Consider the following 19,731-nt stretch of genomic DNA (forward strand, 5'->3'; position numbering starts at 1 on the left):
TAAAAGTTATCTGGAAAATGAGGTGGACATCATGATGCATTTTGCAGGAAATACGCAGTTATTCAGGACAACCAAATATGGCTCTCACAGCTAGAATTACACATGGATCTCAAAGATCTGAGTGATAAAACGGAGAAATGAAATATTATGTGCAAAATAAAGTGCACGAAGGGAATTACTCTTTACTGTACATACACAGCGATGAGCTCGGAAAGAACTTTTATTACACAGGGATGAGAACTTGGAAAAACTGTGTCCAGTTCTCTGAAGATGAGAATTCAATGATGATATCCACAGACAAGAAGGAAGAGGGAATTAGTTACTGGTTATTATGGAAGGAACTAAGAATAGAAATCCTCATGCAAAAGGATGTGGCAAAATCCACGTGGCAACTGCATTTTGAACAGTGAAACCCCAGTAACCCTAATTTACTAAGAGCAGAAAGAGGAAAACAGATACCGTATTATAAGAACATCTGGTTTGCTGCCTTATGGCAGCTGGGTTGTTGGTTTTTTTTTTAATCCATACAAACAGCACTAAGTATCTCTACAGTTGTTAAACACCCTGCATCCATAAAAACTCCTGGAATGGTGACCAGCATACTTCAACTGTTACCCACCAGTTGTAACAACACTTGCCTTGACCTGAATTTCTTGCTAGGCTAAGGCAGTCAGTTTTGGGAGTGTCGAACCTCCCACCTTTCATAATCATGTCATGCCAGTGGAGTGGCAAGAAGTTGTTGTAGCTAAGGAATATTTTGACAGTGGACAGAGGATGAGGAAGAGTAAATGCTGAAGTCTTTGCTACTGTTTTTAGTCTTATGGAGAGGTGCGTGCCATCTCTGACGGGGATCTCTCCAGCTGCGAATGTCTCATGTAGACACCCACATCAGAGCAAGCTGCAAGGTGCAGCGAGCCTAAAGGGCTTCAGTGAGCACAAAGACCTCATCTCATCCAAATGCCACGTCCATTCTGCCAAACCATTTGTAACTTGAGCTCCAAGGCCTCTGAGAGGCGTGACAGCTTCCTCAGAGGTGCACTTCCCAAACTGGCTAAGAGCAGCGCCCACGTGAAGCGACCCAAGAAATATGGATGATACTAACAGAGAAGTGAAGAAATGAGTTGCTGTTATCATGCAGCAACACAGATGCAGCTAGCCCCCCCCACACACACACACTCCTTCTCAGAGGGCTGGGAGATTTGCTGGAGATTTCTAGAAACTACGTAGTAGACACCAGTTTTTCCAGAGCCAGGAAAAACAGTCTCTCCAAAAGCAAGCACTGATTTCACAAAAGTAACAATTCTCAGGGTGGCTTTTTACTTTTAAAATAAACAAACAAAGAGAATGCCAGGCCTTCTTTTTTTTTCCTGTTATATTTATTGATCTTCTAGGAGGCACAATGCAAATGTCAGCTTTTGTTCATTTTCTCCTCCCTTGCGAAACAGCAGGGTAACAGGTTAATAGTCATCAGTCTACAATCAATATTTCAGAAGGTCTCTGATTACATTTTCACATTTCCTGATAATAAAAGAGGCACATAAAAATGATTTAAGCAATACTTGCTTAAAAAGCTGCACTGACTGCTATTTTAAGGCAGGTTTGGTGCAAGTTTGACAGGCAATATCCCCATGAAATGAAAATAATTTTTCCTACAGAAATACATTAACTTTGATTGAAAAAAGGCTCTTAGGAAATACTTCATCAGTGTGAAATTATATTGATGTTGCACTTCCTTTAGTTAGAAAGACATCGACGAATCTTTTTTGTTCAGAATTCTGACTTCTCAGCTCTTCCTTTACCTTGCAGGAAAGGCAAGCAGTGATGCTGTACTGTCACAGAAGGCAGGGGTTTCTCAGGGCATTAGTAACTCGGGCCAGGCTGAGTCCCCAGGAGCACTCAGGCTGTGTTCTCAATGACAACAGCAATACCTTGTCCACCGCCGATGCAGGCCGACCCAACCGCGTATTTCCCACCACGACGCCTGCACACAAAAACCAGCAGTGAAAATCACTTACAGTTACGAAACCACAGTAGCTCCTGTCCTGATTTTACGGAAGGAAAGTAGCCACCAGCTGGGTATTACCGAAGATGACGTTTTAGAATGTGTATGTTGTTCTTTTTCTTGAAAAGTATCATGAAGCCGCAACTGATGTTGAAATATTTCCGCAGAAAACCAATGAACTTAAAGCCCATCTCATTCCACCCCTCTGCCATGGGCAGCGACACTTTCCTCTCTCCCAGGTTGCTCTAAACCCTGTCCAACCTGGCCTTGGACACCTCCTGGGTAGTTTTTAAGCTTCCTGAACACCACCAAGGTAATTTTTAAATCTAAGTTTCCCTTCAGCTGCACTGCAAGAAACGGTTTTCTGGAAGGTGCAAATTATCTGGGGCTTTATGGTTGAACATTAAGACAGAGCTGCAAGCACAAGCAAAGAGATACAGCAACCTCTGCCATGCAGGGAAATAGTAAAAAAAAGGAAAATTCAGATTAAAATGGTGCTAAGCATATCATGCAAGCCAAAAGAGTCAGAATTTCTGTAAATGAAGAGAGAAATGAAAGGAGAAAGATTTTAAAGCCTTTTAAAGTATCCTCCTTCCAGTGTCTAAAGAGGGATGAAAAGGGATTTTGGATAAGGGTCTGGAGGGACAGGAACAGGGGGAATGGCTTCCCACTCCCAGAGGGCAGGGTTAGATGGGATATTGGGAAGGAATTCCTGGCTGTGAGGGTGGGGAGGCCCTGGCACAGGTTGCTGTGCCTGCCCCTGGATCCCTGGAAGTGCTGAAGTCCAGGTTGGACAGGGCTTGGAGCAACCTAGGATGGGGAAAGGTGTCCCTGCCCATGGCAGAAGGTTAGAATAATACAAGCTTTAAGCTCTCTTCCATCACAAATAGTTCTGTGATTCTACCAAATGCATCATGTTACGAAAAGAACACACTTTGCTCAAAGGCCACTTCAAAAAAGGAAACCTTCCCACTGGCTCCTGTGAGCTTGGATCAGATCTAGATGAAGCAAAAAAATCCTGTAATGACAACAGAATGGAATATGAGGCAGGTGCAGGCACTGGACTGCAGCACAAAGGTGACAAATTCACTCAGAAAGCGGTCCATTCCAGTGAGGACAGTTTTAAGCTGATCGACTGGAAGAGTTTAGTCACACCGAATCCAGGCTGAAAAAACCTTCTGCAGGCAGAAATGCCTCAGCAGTGCTTTCTCCACCAGCAGCTATGGGCTGTGTGCATACCTTAACTCATGAACCAGGTGAGCTGTGATCCGCGACCCCGAGGCACCCAAAGGATGACCGATAGCGATGGCACCTCCGTTCACGTTGGTCTTCTCAGGGTCAAGGCCCAAAACCTTCTCGACAGCCAGATACTGAGGTGCAAATGCCTCATTTACCTGAAGCACCAGAGAAATGGTAGCAGTTTTTACACAACTTCGCAGCAGTGTGTGTGCACACAAGATTAAAAGGGGTGGACTTCTTCACCGGGTCATTTTGAGAAAAATACTAAACATTGTTCATAAAAGCATACTTAAGTCAACTTACAAACTGTCAATCCAACCCAATTAAATTAAAATACCAAGCAAGTATGAGGTATGCATTATAAAAAAAGGTATGCTCTGATGCAGCGTGCCCAGGAACAGCCTGCTGCTCTGACAAGAAGAGGCCCTGCTCACAAACGGAGAAGTGTGACTAACTGAAAACATGAACAGCCCGGCCAGCAGAGTAAAACGTCACGTCACATGAGGGTATTTTTATTCCACGGAATGCTATCACGCCATTTTCACTTTCCACATGCCTGAGATTTTTGCAATGACTGTGCAACTGCGCGGCAGAAACGAGATGGACAGAGGTCAGGCAGCTCCTGACATGTAGGAACACCCACACAGATGAGTGGAATGCTTCTGCCAAAAAGATCAGGGGTAAAATCACCGTGCATATTAAAACCTCTCACCTCTACCAAATCCATATCCTTCAAGGTCAGTCCTGCTTTCTTCAAAACCTCGGTAATTGCAGGTACAGGGCCTGTTTGGAAATTATATGCAGTTATTTACATTTAAAAAAAAAAATCAATAAATAAAGTGTTCTAAACCACGTTATACATAGGATAGCTTCATAAAGCCTCACCGGTTCCCTTTCTCTGAGCCTCTGTACAGCCAATGAGTTTTGGATATGCCACTCACCTGCTTTATTAGGTGGTCAGAGAACTCCTAAATCTCAAAACTACTGGTCACCTTATCAACATACTATCAGGGAAAGTTAAGAGGGTCACTACTGCTGCGCTGCTGCATTGATAAACACACACTGAGCTTTCAAGTCCAGAGAAGTGGCAGTCCCCAGGCAAACAGAACAACTTCACGACAGATTTGAGGAGTTCTCCTTCCAAGTACTCTTGGATAAGTTAATTCTTTACAACTCGCAGCCTCGAGGTAAACAAAAGAGAAAAAACCCAGGCTGCTCCAGAGTTGCTGGTCATGGGGTTGGTTATGGGTATTGCTGTTTTGGTGTTCTTAATATACCAGAAAATCTTCCAGTAAAAACCCTAAAATTTAATTTGTTTATTCTGAACAATTAAATGCTCTCTCAGAGCCAGGTCTCAGCCAGCTGAAGACAGAGATATTTTTCTTTTGACACTATTACAAACTTTGAAACAAAACTGTTTTCTGGAAGAAAGTTAACATCTATGACCTGTTATAATCCACTAAGAGAAATCAATCTCAAAGCACAGCTACCTAAGGAAAGACACACTCAAACAGAATTTGAAAGGGTTAATTAGGTATACGCTTGTGGGACAAAGATATCAAGATGTTATATGGTGGCTGACCACTATCCAAAAAAACCCTCAATTCTAAAACACTAACAATTCCAAATCTATCCCACAACTAAAAAAAAATGGAATTGAAAACTCCGAGGTCAAAGAATAAAAATCATAAAAATAGGTAAATTACCAAAGACACAGAAAATTAAGAGAAGAAAGGGCCCAGTTCAGAGCTTAGTGGAGTATTAGAGAGCCTCGGGCAGCTTAATACTTGATTCTAAATGCATCTCATTAAGGAAGGGTTTTAGTATGCCTGTTATGCCTGAGAGTAATGGCAGGGTCTCGTGTGGACAATACAAAGACCACCAATGACAGCCAAGTAAACTTTTCTCCCCCTCTCTCTTTTTCTAAATAATGAATTCTCTCACTAAACGCTGTGGGGCAGGACTGCCTGTCACTATCAGTATGTGAAAGGGCAGTTGTGCAGACTGAGGTCCTGTTCTCAGATCTGCTGCTGCCACGTCCATGAATCTCATCTGGTCTCTTTGAGTGGCTGGGGACAAGATGTGGTGTGAAGGAGTTGAGATACTGTTTCTCCCAATGATTTATGAAGTTTTTAAACAAGCTAGAAGGGTTGCCTGACCTAGGAAGAATGGGCTGGTTTAGGAAGCACAATGACAGCACGAAGCCTGGCGAAATAAACCCTCCCTCCACATTTGCTTTGAAGGTTGTGTCAGTCAGATAGTCTGATCAGGGAAACAAACCTGACAATGCTTCATTTGCATTTCCACTGACGCATGGAACCAGCCAACAATGGCTTCTCTGAACAGAAGGACAGAGAGGAGAAGCAATGCTGGGATACAATGTTGTCTACAAACTAAACAGAAGGGAAAAATCCTGGGGTGTCTGGATTGGATTTGAGGAATTGTTTGCACCACAAGCTGCTTGATGAGGAAACATAAAATATGGGACTAAAACAACCAAGAAAGTGTTTGGTTTGCCAAATAATACCTGAACAGATCTGCTCCCTGGAATCCAAACTTAGCCTGAGCCCCTGAGTAACTGCTCAAAGGTGTACACATAGCCAACACTTCCTCAGCAAGAGGTGAGGAAGACAACTCATAGTTAAGCATTTTATAATGGGATTTAAAGCTTACAGGAGAAATTTCAGGAGAAAAATGGTTTAAAAAAGAGTGTTTGTTTTCTTGACTTACTAACAGATAAAGGGAAAGAAAAAAGGTGCCTGGGGGAACTATAGCTTAGTGTTATTACTATGGGTCAGACAGTGCACATACCCTTTCAGCCAAAGTGGGGAGTAAATCTGCTCCTCTGCATGAGAGGGATGGATTGACACAGTGGAATGGACAATAAGACACACAAACACCCTCAGAGCTACCAGACTGAGTATGCTGCAGCCTCCCTTTCTTTCCTTTAGAATGCCCAAGAAAAGAATATTTTAATGCTGCTTGATGCTATAAAATAACGTGCTTTATTGCAACTTACCAATGCCCATGATGGAAGGGTCACAGCCAGATGAGTGATATGCTACCACTCTTGCCAGAGGAGTAAGACTGTGCTTTTTAAGTGCTGATTCACTGGCAAGGATGACTGCACCAGCTCCATCACACACCCCCTTGCAGTAAGAGAGAAAAGCATTCTTAGGGAGAAAATACAAAGAAACAAAAAATCCCCACACTCTTTAAACTAAACTCTCGAAAAAGGCTAGAGTCTAAGACACTGCAATTAACATTTAACAGACAATTTTTATTCAAAACAACAAATGACAATCTGTCACTATTTGAGGACTGGGAAAGAAAGTTAAATATAGATGTTTAATTAATTCCAATGTTTCAGCAAAGTAAAATACATTTTTGACTCTCAAAGTCTCCCTTGCATTGGAAACATGATTCTGCAGACTTGCAAGAACACCATTAATAATGGATGATGTATGTGCTATTAATTATAAAAGATACTTTACAGACACCCACACTTACTGTGGCTATGATCTATTTTAGGCAGGAATTCAGACTATATGACCACAGTGGTCCTTCTGGCCCAAAGAACATTAATCAACTAATTAAGATACTGACTGTAAGAGGAACAGTCCATAATGATGTGCTGCTAGGCACTCTGGGTAAGAGCAAAATGTGGTTTGGATGGCAGAGGATATTAACGGTGGTACAAAGATGAGCAGCAGCAGTTTGCCCACTAATGTAACGCCTGGTTTGTAAAGCAAATGTTCAGCAGGCATTGCCCCCAGAAGTAGGATGGCTAATTCTACACAGCCACTGCAGGCATCAGCTGCACAACTCAAGGCTCATGAAAGTGCCAGTGACTCACTAAAAGATCAGTGACAACCCACAGAACCAAATTTTAGGACTCAGGAGCAGACTGAAGGATCCCCTGCCATCCTGGAGCTGGAAGAGTCAACCAGGGGCATCGAGCCACAGAATCAGAAGTCACTTTCATCAGGAGACACCACCGACAGCCAAAGGTGACTCAGTGAGACATAAAAACAGTGGTAATAAATCTGGAGAACCACAGAGGTGACACTTTCACAACCCAGGGCTCCGACGTACTCACTGAAGCATTCCCAGCCGTGACCGTTCCATCCTTTTTAAAGACACACGGGAGCTTTGCCAACTGTTCCATAGTGGTCTGGGGTTTGGGGTGCTCGTCCTTTTGCATGCTTTCCTTCCCCTTTTTGGTTTTCACTTCAATTGGTGCCATCTCAGCATTAAAGTAGCCAGCATCATTAGCTGCAACCACAAAAAGGAAAATAAAAGGACTATAATAAAAATACGAAGATGATTGCGCAGCATGGCCATATTTTCATGTGCACACAACTTTTGCTCTATTTTAACCAAAAACTAAGGGGAAGAAATGTTTATGCTTCATTTTGCTTAAATGAGCTGGTTGATGTTTTATTCTGGGGTTTTGGGTTTTTTTTTTAAACTATCTGGGCAAAAACTGTACAAGCACACTCTCAAACTTCTCCAAAGAAAGTCTCATCTCAAACACTAAAATTTTATCTCAGTTTTAAATAACTGAACTCCTTTTATTCTGTTTTGTTTTTGCTTTAAACCACTGGACTTATTTTTGGTACAGAAATAAATGTACCGCTGCTTTATTCTACAGCTCTGTTGTTTATCAGATAGCCAAGAAGATATGAATCTCAAAGAGAAACGTGGAAAAAACTCCTAAGCCACATTTTCTCTTGATAAGGCATTGTATATCAATTAAAATTCTGTCCAAGGTGCTCCTCCACAGGCATCACACTCAAGGGAGGATCTGAGAATGAGATTCATCTTCCTAAACAATCTGAGACAATTCAAGACATTGCAGGTATCTAAGATGCCCATAAAAGCACCTGGCCACAACACCTAATACAGCATTAGACAAGGATTTAAAACTAAGACATGGAAATTGTCATATCTGATGTTGTTTAGCTACCTCTGGACTTCGCAATAAATTCCTCAAAACCTTTTCCTTTCCTGATTAGACACAGGACTCTCTCTTTACTGCAGAATAAGACGAACTGGTCCTACAGGCAGAAATAAAACGAGCAAGCCAAAACCCTAGAAAACAAGAAAGAAGCACAGTTTCTAGCAAAGGGTCCAGGAACAGCAGGAGTGAGCTAACAAGATCAGCAGGAAAGGTAATAAACGATGGAGAAAAGTTATAAAAAGCACTGCTACACCAACTGGAAAAAACACAGACTCTTCCTTCAACAGCGCAGCTGTTAAAATGTACCATCATTAGAATCTAAAAGAACGCTTGGATCTTCGCTTCCTACATTCACCTTTGGGTTGCAATGTATGTTAAGCCCCAAGGCAACCCCTACAACTGGGTTTTGGGCTAAACGTTACAGTAATCCAACTACGGAATACGAGTGGTTTTGGTTGGAAGGGACCTTAAAGCTCATCTCAGTCCAACCTCCTGCCACAGGCAGGGACACCTTCCACTAGACCAGGTTGCTCCAAGCCACATCCAACCTGGACTTCGACACTTCCAGGGATCCAGGGGCAGCCACAGTTTTTCTGGCCAACCTGTGCCAGGGCCTTATCACCCTCACAGCCAACAATTCCTCCCCAATATCCGATCCATCCCTGCCCTCTGGCACTGGGAAGCCATTCCCTGTGTCCTGTCCCTCCATCCCTTGTCCCCAGTCCCTCTCCAGCTCTCCTGGAACCCCCCTGCAAGGGGCTCTCAGGTCTCCCTGGAGCCTTCTCTTCTCCAGGGGAACCCCCTCAGCTCTCCCAGCCTGGCTCCAGAGCAGAGGGGCTCCAGCCCTGGCAGCAATTCCGTGGCCTCCTCTGGACTCTCTCCAGCAGCTCCACATCCTTCTTACATTGGGGAACCCAGAGCTGAATATCTCTGAAACATAGCTTTGGCCATGTAAACCATCCAGAGAACATTTTAAACACAGTTCCCGAAAAAAATATCCTCTCTTGAGATTCCGTCTGCTCTAACTGCTCAGGGGTCTTAGAACAGCACTGGATTTGCAAAAGAAAGAAAAAGGATTTAGATCAAAGACAGTACACGCTGACACGTTAGGATGATGTGGGTCATTGTGGAAGAGGATGGTTCTGCAGTGCAGAGAAAGACAGGAGGGCAGTCAGGCATGCCTGGGACAACGCTGCATCCCACCAAAGGGGCACCAAAAAGCCACATTTATGAACATGAACCCAGTTCAGTGAGGTGACACGTGACAGGCTGTTAAAAAGCACCACGTGACAGTACGTGCTGCCTGAACAGCCATGGAATGTCCACGAGGAAGGCACAGGAAGGCAGGTGGAAAGGGGGCTCCTTACTTAACCTGCTGGTGGGTACAACACCTGACTCAGTAGAGTCAAAGCCAGACCCCCTAGGAGTGGGCCACTTGTATCACAGGGCCAACAATATCATGAGCTACAGTATGCACATCAAAGGACAAATTACACCACGAGCTACACAAAGGCTTGAAAAACGCTTTGAATCAATGCTAAAAACTGACCAGATTCGAGGTTAGTGCCATATAACCCCCTTCCATTCCTACATGCACTAACCTGCTTTGCACCTCTGTTGCGTTTTCAGGGCGTATCCATCACAGGCCTCCCGTGAGATGTTGTATTTTGCAGCCAGGTTTTCAGCTGTCACTGCCATGGGTATTTTAACGTGTGTATCTGTTAGAGCTTCCCACAATGTGTCTTCCAACTGTGTGGCACATCATGGGAAGAAAATTAGAAAACACAGCAGCATTAACATTTATTATTGACAGTTCCTACCTGTCCAAGCAGCCTCTTGGAAACAAATGGCTCTTTGTAAAATTAATTCAGGTTACCCACAGGTAATTTATTTATTAGAATGAGCACACTGCAAAGCAGTCTGCAAGTTCCTGTGTGCTGTTTTATTTAATCTATGTTGTGTTCTTGTGTGGTTTTTTACCACTCCCACGTGGCCCCAGGAAGCTTGGGAAAAGCCTATGATTTCTGGTTTCAGCACATTTTACTTGTGTGTGAATTATTTATTAGAGATCTATAAGAAAACACACCTGTCTGGTTGCCAAGAACGAAAGCTGAGGAACTGTGAAAAGGCACAGTTTACACAGGTAAAATGATTTTACAAGGGCCAAGGTTTATGCAGGTGTAACATCCCAGGTGAGAAAACACCCAAGCCTAACTTCACTTAACCTGATAAAGGCAAGCCCAGTCTGTTCAGATGGGTTTTGTTATCTCTGTCACCAAAGTTCTGCAAGATAAATCACCCATTCCCCTGATAATTCAATTATCTTCGTGATAAGAACCCAGTAGAACCTACTCAGTGTATAAGCAACTTTGTGAAGGTGTTCTCTGTAGGAATTGAGGCTGACTCAGTGCCACACAAGAACAAAGCCAAGCCTAATTCGTATTCATGATCTTCACAATGGAAACACACAGGAAAAAAAAAACCAAAGAGCTGAAACACTGAAATATCCAAATTTTGCATTTTGATGTCAGTTATGACCCACTGAGTAAGTGGTAACTATCAGAGCACATTATCAATTTATTCCGCCGCACATTTCCCACAGTATTCACTTGGGATTTATCTTCGGAAGAAAATATAAAAATAACTTACCTGTCAATGGATTTAACTTTAAGTTTCCACGTCTGGAATGGAGAGATGCTTACAGCTTGGAGGTATACATGTTGTTTACCAGTCTGCCTATCTACTGCCAGCATTACTAGTCTTGCCTAAACTGTATACGCCTCTATTTCACAGCCTCTGACAAGTTTTTGTATATACTACTTGCATGGGATGTACCAAGTGAACTAAATTTTGTGTCTAAGAACTTACTGATATATGTTTATCACAGAACAGGAATTCAAATATGGTTTTGGAAAAGCTAGAAGAACTGGCATGCTTAGCAGAATTGCCTGAACCTACTGTTTTGATAATGTATGAATACTGGTTAAATGCTCTGAACAACTACATCCGGATCTCATCTCCAATAGTTCCATTTGCAAGGATTTAGTGTCTACAGGCCTGACACTTACATTGCTCTGTAAACATTACTTAGTTCAGAGAATAAAAAATGAGTCAAAAAAAAAAAAAAAATTACCAGACCTTGAGTTCTGCTCCTAATCTGGTTCCAAATCGAACCTTTCGAACTGCATACGGAGCCTGGCTCATGCTTTCAGCTCCACCACACAGAACGACTTCTGACTCATTAAGACAAATTTCCTGTTAACAGAAAAACAAAACAGATAAAGGATTTAGTGTCTGAGTAAGAAAAAAACAACTGTTTTAAAAAAAACAGCTTGTCACTTACAAAGCCACAAAAGAATAAATTCCAACTTAGTCATGTGTATATTTATTAAAGGTTTAAGATTGGGGTCTGCCTCTTTCATGGCACATTCCCTCCTTTCCCTTTCAGCAAGGAATGATTATATCCACGAGGGAAGAGACTGTGGGTGTGCACACATGAGAGGACAGAGGAACAAAGACATTAAGCCTCTGCATGCTTGTGTGGTTAGGTTCACAGATGGTTGAGTTGGGTGTTTTAAAGCTCCCAATCTCCTCAAAAGAAACACAAATTAAACCTCAGAGCCTGAATGATTCAAAAAAATAGGACATAATTTTAGAAGACATTAGCTAGGTAAGCTGCCAAAAGTACCCAAAACACGCCAATTCATCACTGGCAAAGCACACAGAACCTAAAGGTCCTAATTCTTAAACACACCATCAAACCAGTGAAAAATTGTGCTTCCTTAAAACAATTCATTGAGTTGGACTATTAAGGTTATTTGTGTAGTAGAATGGAAGCAGGTGGAATCATCCCAGAGAAGTTGTGGTGGCCCCATCCCTGGAAGTTCACTGATTTTACCAATATGTGCAGTTTTTCTGTAGTTACTAAAAAAATTGTCAGTGCTTTGTTGTGTGCCAGAGAAATACAGAGACACTGGTTGTATTGACTAAATGCCATCTTTGGAAAGGACATCACAACCTTTACTTTCAATAAAAGTGGTCAAATTCTCCAGCACTTTTACTCAGTGTGGACAGGCGTGTGTATGGCCTTTGCAGAAGGCACTAGAAAAAGTGGTCAGATGGATATTACTGCAAACATGTAACCTTAACTCTACATTGTCTTTCACATTTTTTTTCCTCTAGAGGATCAGACCTAAAATAATCCTCTGGCCAAGAAAAACAAAACAAAAAAAACCACCACAAAACCAACTATCTCGTTGCTCAAGTATTTGTAAAATAAATGTAGGAACAAAGGAAATAAACTTGCCCTGTACCACTGTACCATCTTACTCAGTGGTTTTGGCCAACTGCTCAAAGAGAAGTTGATTCTCTTCTATTTTAAAAGAAGTGACGCTATAAATTACCTACCCCATGAGAGGTTTGGATCTTTGAACAAAAACACTTAAAAAGCACAAGCTGCTGCTAATACAGCTAACCAGGTGAGAATATAAACTGATCAAGAGATGAAAGCCTCCTGTGGTGGTCCTGAAGCCCAGTAATTCCAATCCAGACAAAGAAGATCACAGGATTCAACTATTGCGCAGCTGAGCTCCATTTCACCAGCTAACACTTACTGCATTCCTATATTAAACCAAAAATAGCTACTGTGCTGATTTTAAAAATCAACCACAAAATGTGGCACTGTGGAGGCTGAACTCCTGCAAAAAAAAAAAAAAACACAAACATGCAGGACAATAGTAAGTCTCTACAAGTGGTAGCTAAAAATCCATGTTCAGACTCATCCCAAACACAAAGGACATGTTTCTACACTTGCCTCTCCTCTCACATTAACAGCCTGATAAAGATTACAACCAACACAGAAGTACAGAGCTTTGTACCTGGCACCCATTGGCAATGGACTGGAAACCAGAGCCACAGAGCCTGTTGACAGTGAGCGCTGGCACGGAGACGGGAACTCCCACGCGTAAACCAACATGTCTTGCGATGTAAATCGCATCTGCGGAGCTCTGCAGACAGAACAAACAGCAGGTTTTGCCACTGGAAAGCAAAAGTCTTGACGAAAAGTCAGGATGGTGTAATTGCATCAGGCAGAAGAGAGTGTATGTTCAGCAGAAATACGACCAGTCCTAACAAGCACCTTGATTCACTTCAGAGAAGATACCATTCTACACTGTCTAAGTGTCAATGTCTTAATGTGTATTTTAAATAAAGCGTGTGTTGCAAAAGCCAGACATCAGGCCAAAATGGGACTACAGATGCTAAGATTTAAGTCAACAACTTAGTAAGTCTTATGTTTTCTTTTATCCCTTATTTTTAAAACAGTGTACACAGAGCAGATTGATATAAGGACAGATCCTAACTGGTGACCAGCAAGTACTCTAAGGCAAATTAATATTGCTCAGACTAACCCCAAAATCACAGAGAACACTTATGCTCTTGGGTATTGTGCCCTAAGCTAATAAGTATTATATAGACAAAGTTTTGTGCACAATGCTGCATGCCAATGCAAGTTCAAACAAAAAGAATGAATTAATGAAGCCACTTCTGCTGAAGAAGGGGAGTTTAAAATGGTCTTACATTCATAGTTATTTAAACTTAATCAAATAATACCTAAAAGGAATCCAGGACTAAAAAAAAAAAAAAAAGAGAGAATCTATTGGGATAGGGAAGTATGATGCAAAGGAAAAGAAATGCACTTTAAACATGAAAAGAAACTTTATTAGGAGAATGCTATTTCATATGTAAAAGCACTACAGCAATTATTTTCTAGGTCAGAGACAGTTCTTAGAAAATTAAAAAGCTGAATAAAAGAAGCTGAGGTGGTAGCTGTAGGAGACAGAGAAATCTAAGGGTACTCTTGGTTGAAAATTCTTAACAAGGAATACTGCATGCTTCTTCACATATCATGAAAGTTTGGTTACTTGTTTCTTCTGCATCCTTGAAATGGTGCAAAAGAAAACTACACTTCCTAATGGTGAAGTCAGAATATTAAAAAAATTATAAAAAAAAAAGAAACCCAGAAATGTTCTTTGCTGTCTTGCCTAAAACAAAGACATTCATCTAGATATGTGGATAACTGCAGTTTTGCAGAGTGGTGCCCTGAATACAACACCATACTCCTCACAAACTCTCTGGAAAAGGCATGGTTGACCAAATGTCTCTTCCATTCAAGGCATGGATCCTTTCAGCTCAAAGAAAACTCATACTTACTCCAAAAAAAAAAAATCCAACAGAAAACTCAAGGGAAATAGATTCAAATCAATCAAAGATAAAAAGGGATTTATATAATTCAGTGGAAAAGTGATCACTGAGTTACACAGCTCAAGCTGTTAAAACAGGGAAAATGTACCAGGCATTAGCAACTAATCAGTTAATGAATATATACTTTTAGGAGATCAGCTTGTCCTAGTTTAAACTACCCTTGGTACCATAAGAAGAAAGCTAAGCCTTGCTCCCAACAGTACCACAAATCAGTAGGGCATGTCCCTCAAGCACGAACAGGAAACACTGCACTACAAATGCTGCTTCACTCCCATCCCTTCGCAAAGCTGCCCACAGGACCACACCGAGGGGAGACAACTGAAAAACCCCCGACCAGCGGATTTTCCAGGGCACCAACCTGCATGACATTGCCCACGACGACGCTGTCGATGATCTCGGGGGAGACCTTGCCCGCGGCCAGCGCGGCGCGGGCGGCGTGTTCCGTCAGGTCGGTGGCCGAGAAGTCCTTCAGCAAACCCCCGTAGGTCCCAAAGGGAGTGCGCTTGGCTGCCACGATGAATACACCTGAAACACGGGCAGGAAATCACCCACACGTACAGGGGGTCCAGCAAACAACACCGCCAAGCCAGCCTCAAGTAGGTAACACCCTAAATTCACGTGAATATTTGCAGATGCGGGCAACACAAACCCCGCGCAGTTGAGATGAATGATATGACTTTGGTTTAGACAGGGAAGGCAAGAAGAACTTCCTTGTGAGGGGAAGACGAGGGGCAGGCACTGAGCTCTTCCCTGTCTTGACCAGTGACAGGACCCCAGGGAATGGCTGGAGCTGTGCCAGGGCAGGGTCAGGGTGGATCTCAGGGAAAGGTTCTTCCCCCAGAGGGTGGTCAGCACTGAACAGGTTCCCCAGGGCAGTGGGCACAGCCCCAAGGCTGCCAGAGCTCCAGGAGGGTTTGGAGGATCCTCTGGGGCACAGGGTGTGACCCTCGGGGATGGGCCTGTGCAGGGCTGAGGGTTGGACTGGATGATCCCTGTGGGTCCCTTCCAACTCAGCATGTCCTGTAATTCTGTGAATTAATGGTCAGAAAAAACAGCAGGGAAGATTCCAGAAATACCCCCTTTCCACAAAGAGGTTTGACAAAAAGAGGGAAGTTTGCATTTGGATAGCAGGCAGACAAAGGAGGCTGCCACACACATCAAATATTAGTGACATTAGTGTACTGAAACCGTGACAGTAACATCCAAGAAATTCCACAGTGGACACCTGTGAAACAATCAAATGAGGAATGGTGCTTTTAACAAACAAAGAGGCCATTCCCTCATCTAGAAAAGACAGCAGATTTTTGGTTTATATTCTGAAAGAGTTTCCACAGAGAAAAATAAAACCCAGACAATAAAGCAAAAAAAAAAAAAACTTTGATTCCTTTAGCTGAAGAGTAATAACACTCCCTAATAAGAAACTTTACATTTCTGCCAGAATTACTTAAGTAATCTAAACTGCTTTAGCATCAATCTTCCAGGTTCTGAGAAGAAAATCCAGTTTTTAACAGGCAGGAGAGTCCGTGCAAGCACAAGTGTACAAAGGCACTGGGACATGGAGTAGCTCACATGAATACCAGCCAGGGAGAAGCCACCTCTGAACCAAAGCAAACATCTACTGGCTGCCTGTCACAGTCCCTTTCTGCTTCCACATGCAGAAAAACAAGTGGGAGGCAGGTTGTGAACTTTTCCCCAGTTGAACAACGGCGCTCACATGCCCTGTTTCTACAGCTGTCATGGAAAACCCAGCTATTTTAAGCAACACTGCAAGGACATATACAGATGTAAGAATGAAGGCAAATAAAATTTCCTGTTCCTGAAGCTGCTCATGAACACTGATTTCAGGCTGTCAGATCCTTATGACTTGGCAGTTTTGTCAGAGAGGGTGTTCCTCCAACTCTCATGTATTTGGATCCCAGGCTGAATGACTGCTAGAAAAGGACTTTCCGAATTGGTGAAGGTCAAAGCTGCCCCACTAACAAGGACTTGAACACAACACTAGGATCTGAAATATGCAGGGAGCATGTTTAGAATCACAGAATCATATCACAGAATGGTTTGGGTTGGAAGGGATCTCAAAGTTCATCTTGTTGCAATCCCCTGCCATGGGCAGGGACACCTTCCACCAGATCAGGTTGCTCCAAGACCCATCCAACCTGACCTTGGACACTTCCAGGGATCCAGGGGCAGCCACAGCTTCTCTGGGCAACCTGTGCCAGCATCTCACCACCCTCACAGAGAAGAATTTCTTCCCAATATCCAAGCTAACTCTGCTCTCCTAAGCTTGTCTTCCCTGCAGCAAAACAGGCCTTGACATTCATCCTTCACCACTCCTCCTTGTCCACTGATTCCCATCCCTCTGCCTCCTCCGGGCTGTGCCAACAATAACTGATTACAAAGCTTTGCTGCAAACCAGCTCAGGGACCTGACCAAGCTGAAAGAACTTGTCCTCCTCCCTAGCTTGTCTGCTATTCACATTATTTGCTCAATCACACACACCGTGGCACTGCCTCGCACACAGTCCAGGGGCGAGGATGGAACTTTGCCCTTAAACATTCCTTTCACAATAACAACATCTCTCTCTCCTTCATGGAGGCTGCTCACTGCTGCCCACCTCCCAACAGCACCGTGGGGCCAATAAACCAGGGCAGGTCACACAACCGAGGCAGCTGAAGAGTAACCCAGAGTCAGCAGAAAACGAGGGGCTGATTTTCATTTTGATCAGCTCCGTGCCCGAGTTCACCTTCTCACTGCTCAATAAAACAGTAATTCGAGACTAAGAGAGAAGGCTGGACTGAACCAGTAAGAGAAGATGATGAAGCAGCAGCAGCACAAGCTGTTATGCTGAATTAAACTGAACACAGAGCCATGCCCTAAGGGAATGTACTCCAGAGCCTACCAAATTTTGCTTGATTGGAGAGACATCGACAAATGCTATTCCCTCCACAGAATTTCAGGAGGGGCAACAAGGGGTGGCTGACGTCCTGAGTGAGACTGGACTCTGTCCTTTGACAGCTCTTCTAAGTCTCCATTAATTAGCTCTGTCCTACATTATCATGGCAAGACTTACAGAGTCTCTCCAATTTGCCACGGTGATAAACACTGGATAAGAGCAGAACAGTACCAGATCACAGGGACCTGGTAACTTTTGGGGCTAGAAAACAAAGGTCACTTTGAATCCTTACCAAACACTATATTCAAGACATCTTTTAACCTGGTTTTGTTAAACACTGGCTGCCAAATGGGGACCTGAAACACTCCCTAACCCTCCAACACTTCTCAAACATGCTTGGTATGAAAATAACTGCTCATCAGACCCTATTTGGAAAACAATAACATAAAAAAAATTAAGAAGCAAAAACAGAGTATGAAAATATTGTGGTTAAAGATAAGAGAAGATCCTGCAATAGGAATGAGAAACTAACATCAAATAAGTATAGGCAAGGTGCTCTCTGTATTATCCAGCTAAAACAGTGTACAGAGCCATTAAAATTACTGCAAGAATTACTAGACAGGCTTTACCACTGAAACCTCACACTATGACTGACACACATGTTATTATTTAGATATGGTCTGTCAAGTAGCAAAATGCTGTCGAATAGATAAAAAGCCCTACTGCAGTAAATTGCAATTTTTTTTTCAAACCAGAGCAGGTATGAAAGGGCGTATTAGTCTCATTTTTAAGAGACACAAAACCGGAACCACGTAGAGCTTTTTTTAGTACTTTACACTAAACACTTTCAAGAGCTGTTGGGACTTGAGGAGTCTATTCTGTACTGCCAGTGTTAACACAGGCAGGGGCTGGATGTGACAACAGAAACCTTCAGTCACTGGCATTTCAAGGGTCTCTCCAGCACTGACAAGGCCACCACTAACCCATGTCCCCAGCTGCCACGTCCACATGGCTTTTAAATCCCCCTCCAGGGATGGGGACTCAACCACTGCCCTGGGCAGCTGTGCCAGGGATGGACAACCCCTTCCACGAAGCAATTTTCCCTAATATCCAATCCAAATGGCCAGCTACTGGACAGACACATGCACCCTTCGCTAAAGGTTTGTAGCACGAGTGGCTTGAGCACTGCAGAAACTCAAACACTATATTCTAAGCAGTGCTAAAAACAAAGAAGCTGTGACTGACACCCTTTCCCCACCCTCTGACCCCCACTCCCAGACTTTGACCCCATCTTCCCACCCTCTGCACCACCTTTCCACCCTCTGAATCCCCTTCTCACCCTTTGCACCCCCTCCTCACCTTCTGAGCACCTTCTGAGCCTCCCCTCCACCTTCTGCACCCCCTTCCCAATCTCTGATCCCCTTCCCACTCTCTGCACCCACCTTCCAATCTCTGACGCCCGTTCCCACCCTCTGACCCCTTCCCACCCTCCGTACCCCCTTCCCGCTCCCTGAACCCCCTCCTCAACCTCTGAACCCTGTTCCCGATCCCTTCCCCCCACTCTGACCCCCGTTCCCACCCTCTGACCCCTTCCCACCCTCCGTACCCCCTTCCCGCTCCCTGAACCCCCTCCCCAATCTCTGAACCCTTTCCCCCGATCCCTTCCCCCCACTCCGACCCCCGTCCCCACCCTCTGATCCCACGCTGCCCGGTGCCTTTTGGAAGTTCCCAATCACTCCCAGCTGTTCGCCCGTGCTGACACGGCACGGACGGGACAGCGGGAGGGGGTAAACTCCAAGGGAGGGACAGGAACAGCTTCGGGGGCTCTATTTTGCAATTCCTGAGGGCAACACGAGCTGCCCCCCTTCCCCCCCACACCCCCCCTCCCTCATCGCCCCGGTTGAGGGGCCCCTCCAACCGGCTCCCTCCGCCTCAGAGCGCTGACGCCTGGCTCCCAGGGGTCCCTCCCGGTGCCGGGATCCGCGGGACGGGACACGGGATCCTCACCCCTCAGGAGCGCCATGGCCGCCCCGCTCCGCTCCTGCCCCCGCTCCGCGCCCCGCCGAGCGCCGCGCCTGCCCCGCACATTCGCCACGCCCGGGGCGGAGCGGGGCAGGAGCGGGCGGTAGGCGACTTGTTTGGCGTGCTAACCTACCCTTAATTTTAATATATTATTTTACGTATTTAGGATGTGTTGTTTTATTGGTTTTATTTTCTTTTTTTTTTTTAATGCGACCTCTGTTAGGTTCGATTTTTTCAGCGGTGGCTTTGGCGAATCGGCGGCGGGCGAAGCGGAGGGAAGGGCGGCGATCCCTGAGGGCGAGCTGAGCGCACGCAGCTGTCCCCGAACGCCTCACAGTAATTACATTAATT

General features: G+C 44.1%; 1 protein-coding gene across 1 annotated transcript; it reads right to left on the reverse strand.

Moving 5' to 3' along the window:
* Positions 1-1,354: 1,354 nt before the first annotated feature.
* ACAA2 (acetyl-CoA acyltransferase 2) lies at positions 1,355-19,414 on the reverse strand. Its single transcript, XM_050329198.1, has 10 exons — positions 19,366-19,414; positions 14,824-14,990; positions 13,082-13,210; positions 11,343-11,459; positions 9,806-9,953; positions 7,341-7,516; positions 6,261-6,390; positions 3,954-4,024; positions 3,242-3,396; positions 1,355-1,981 (listed from the first exon to the last, which is right to left on the reverse strand). Exons 1-10 carry the CDS (start codon positions 19,379-19,381, stop codon positions 1,897-1,899), a joined length of 1,194 nt encoding a protein of 397 aa, XP_050185155.1. The 5' UTR covers positions 19,382-19,414; the 3' UTR covers positions 1,355-1,896.
* Between the last annotated feature and the right edge of the window lie 317 nt (positions 19,415-19,731).

Source organism: Myiozetetes cayanensis, unplaced genomic scaffold (assembly GCF_022539395.1).
Source record: "Myiozetetes cayanensis isolate MyiCay16 unplaced genomic scaffold, myiCay2020 scf4, whole genome shotgun sequence".
In the NCBI taxonomy this organism is placed as follows: domain Eukaryota; kingdom Metazoa; phylum Chordata; class Aves; order Passeriformes; family Tyrannidae; genus Myiozetetes; species Myiozetetes cayanensis.

What these genes read in the sequence shown, in the direction of transcription:
- ACAA2 (XM_050329198.1), bottom strand. An exon ending in CCATTGCCAATGGGTGCCAG is followed by an intron (nt 11,460 to 13,081) that starts GTACAAAGCTCT and finishes TTCTGTTAACAG; the next exon opens with GAAATTTGTCTTAATGAGTC. An exon ending in GATTAGGAGCAGAACTCAAG is followed by an intron (nt 9,954 to 11,342) that starts GTCTGGTAATTT and finishes TGTGCCACACAG; the next exon opens with TTGGAAGACACATTGTGGGA.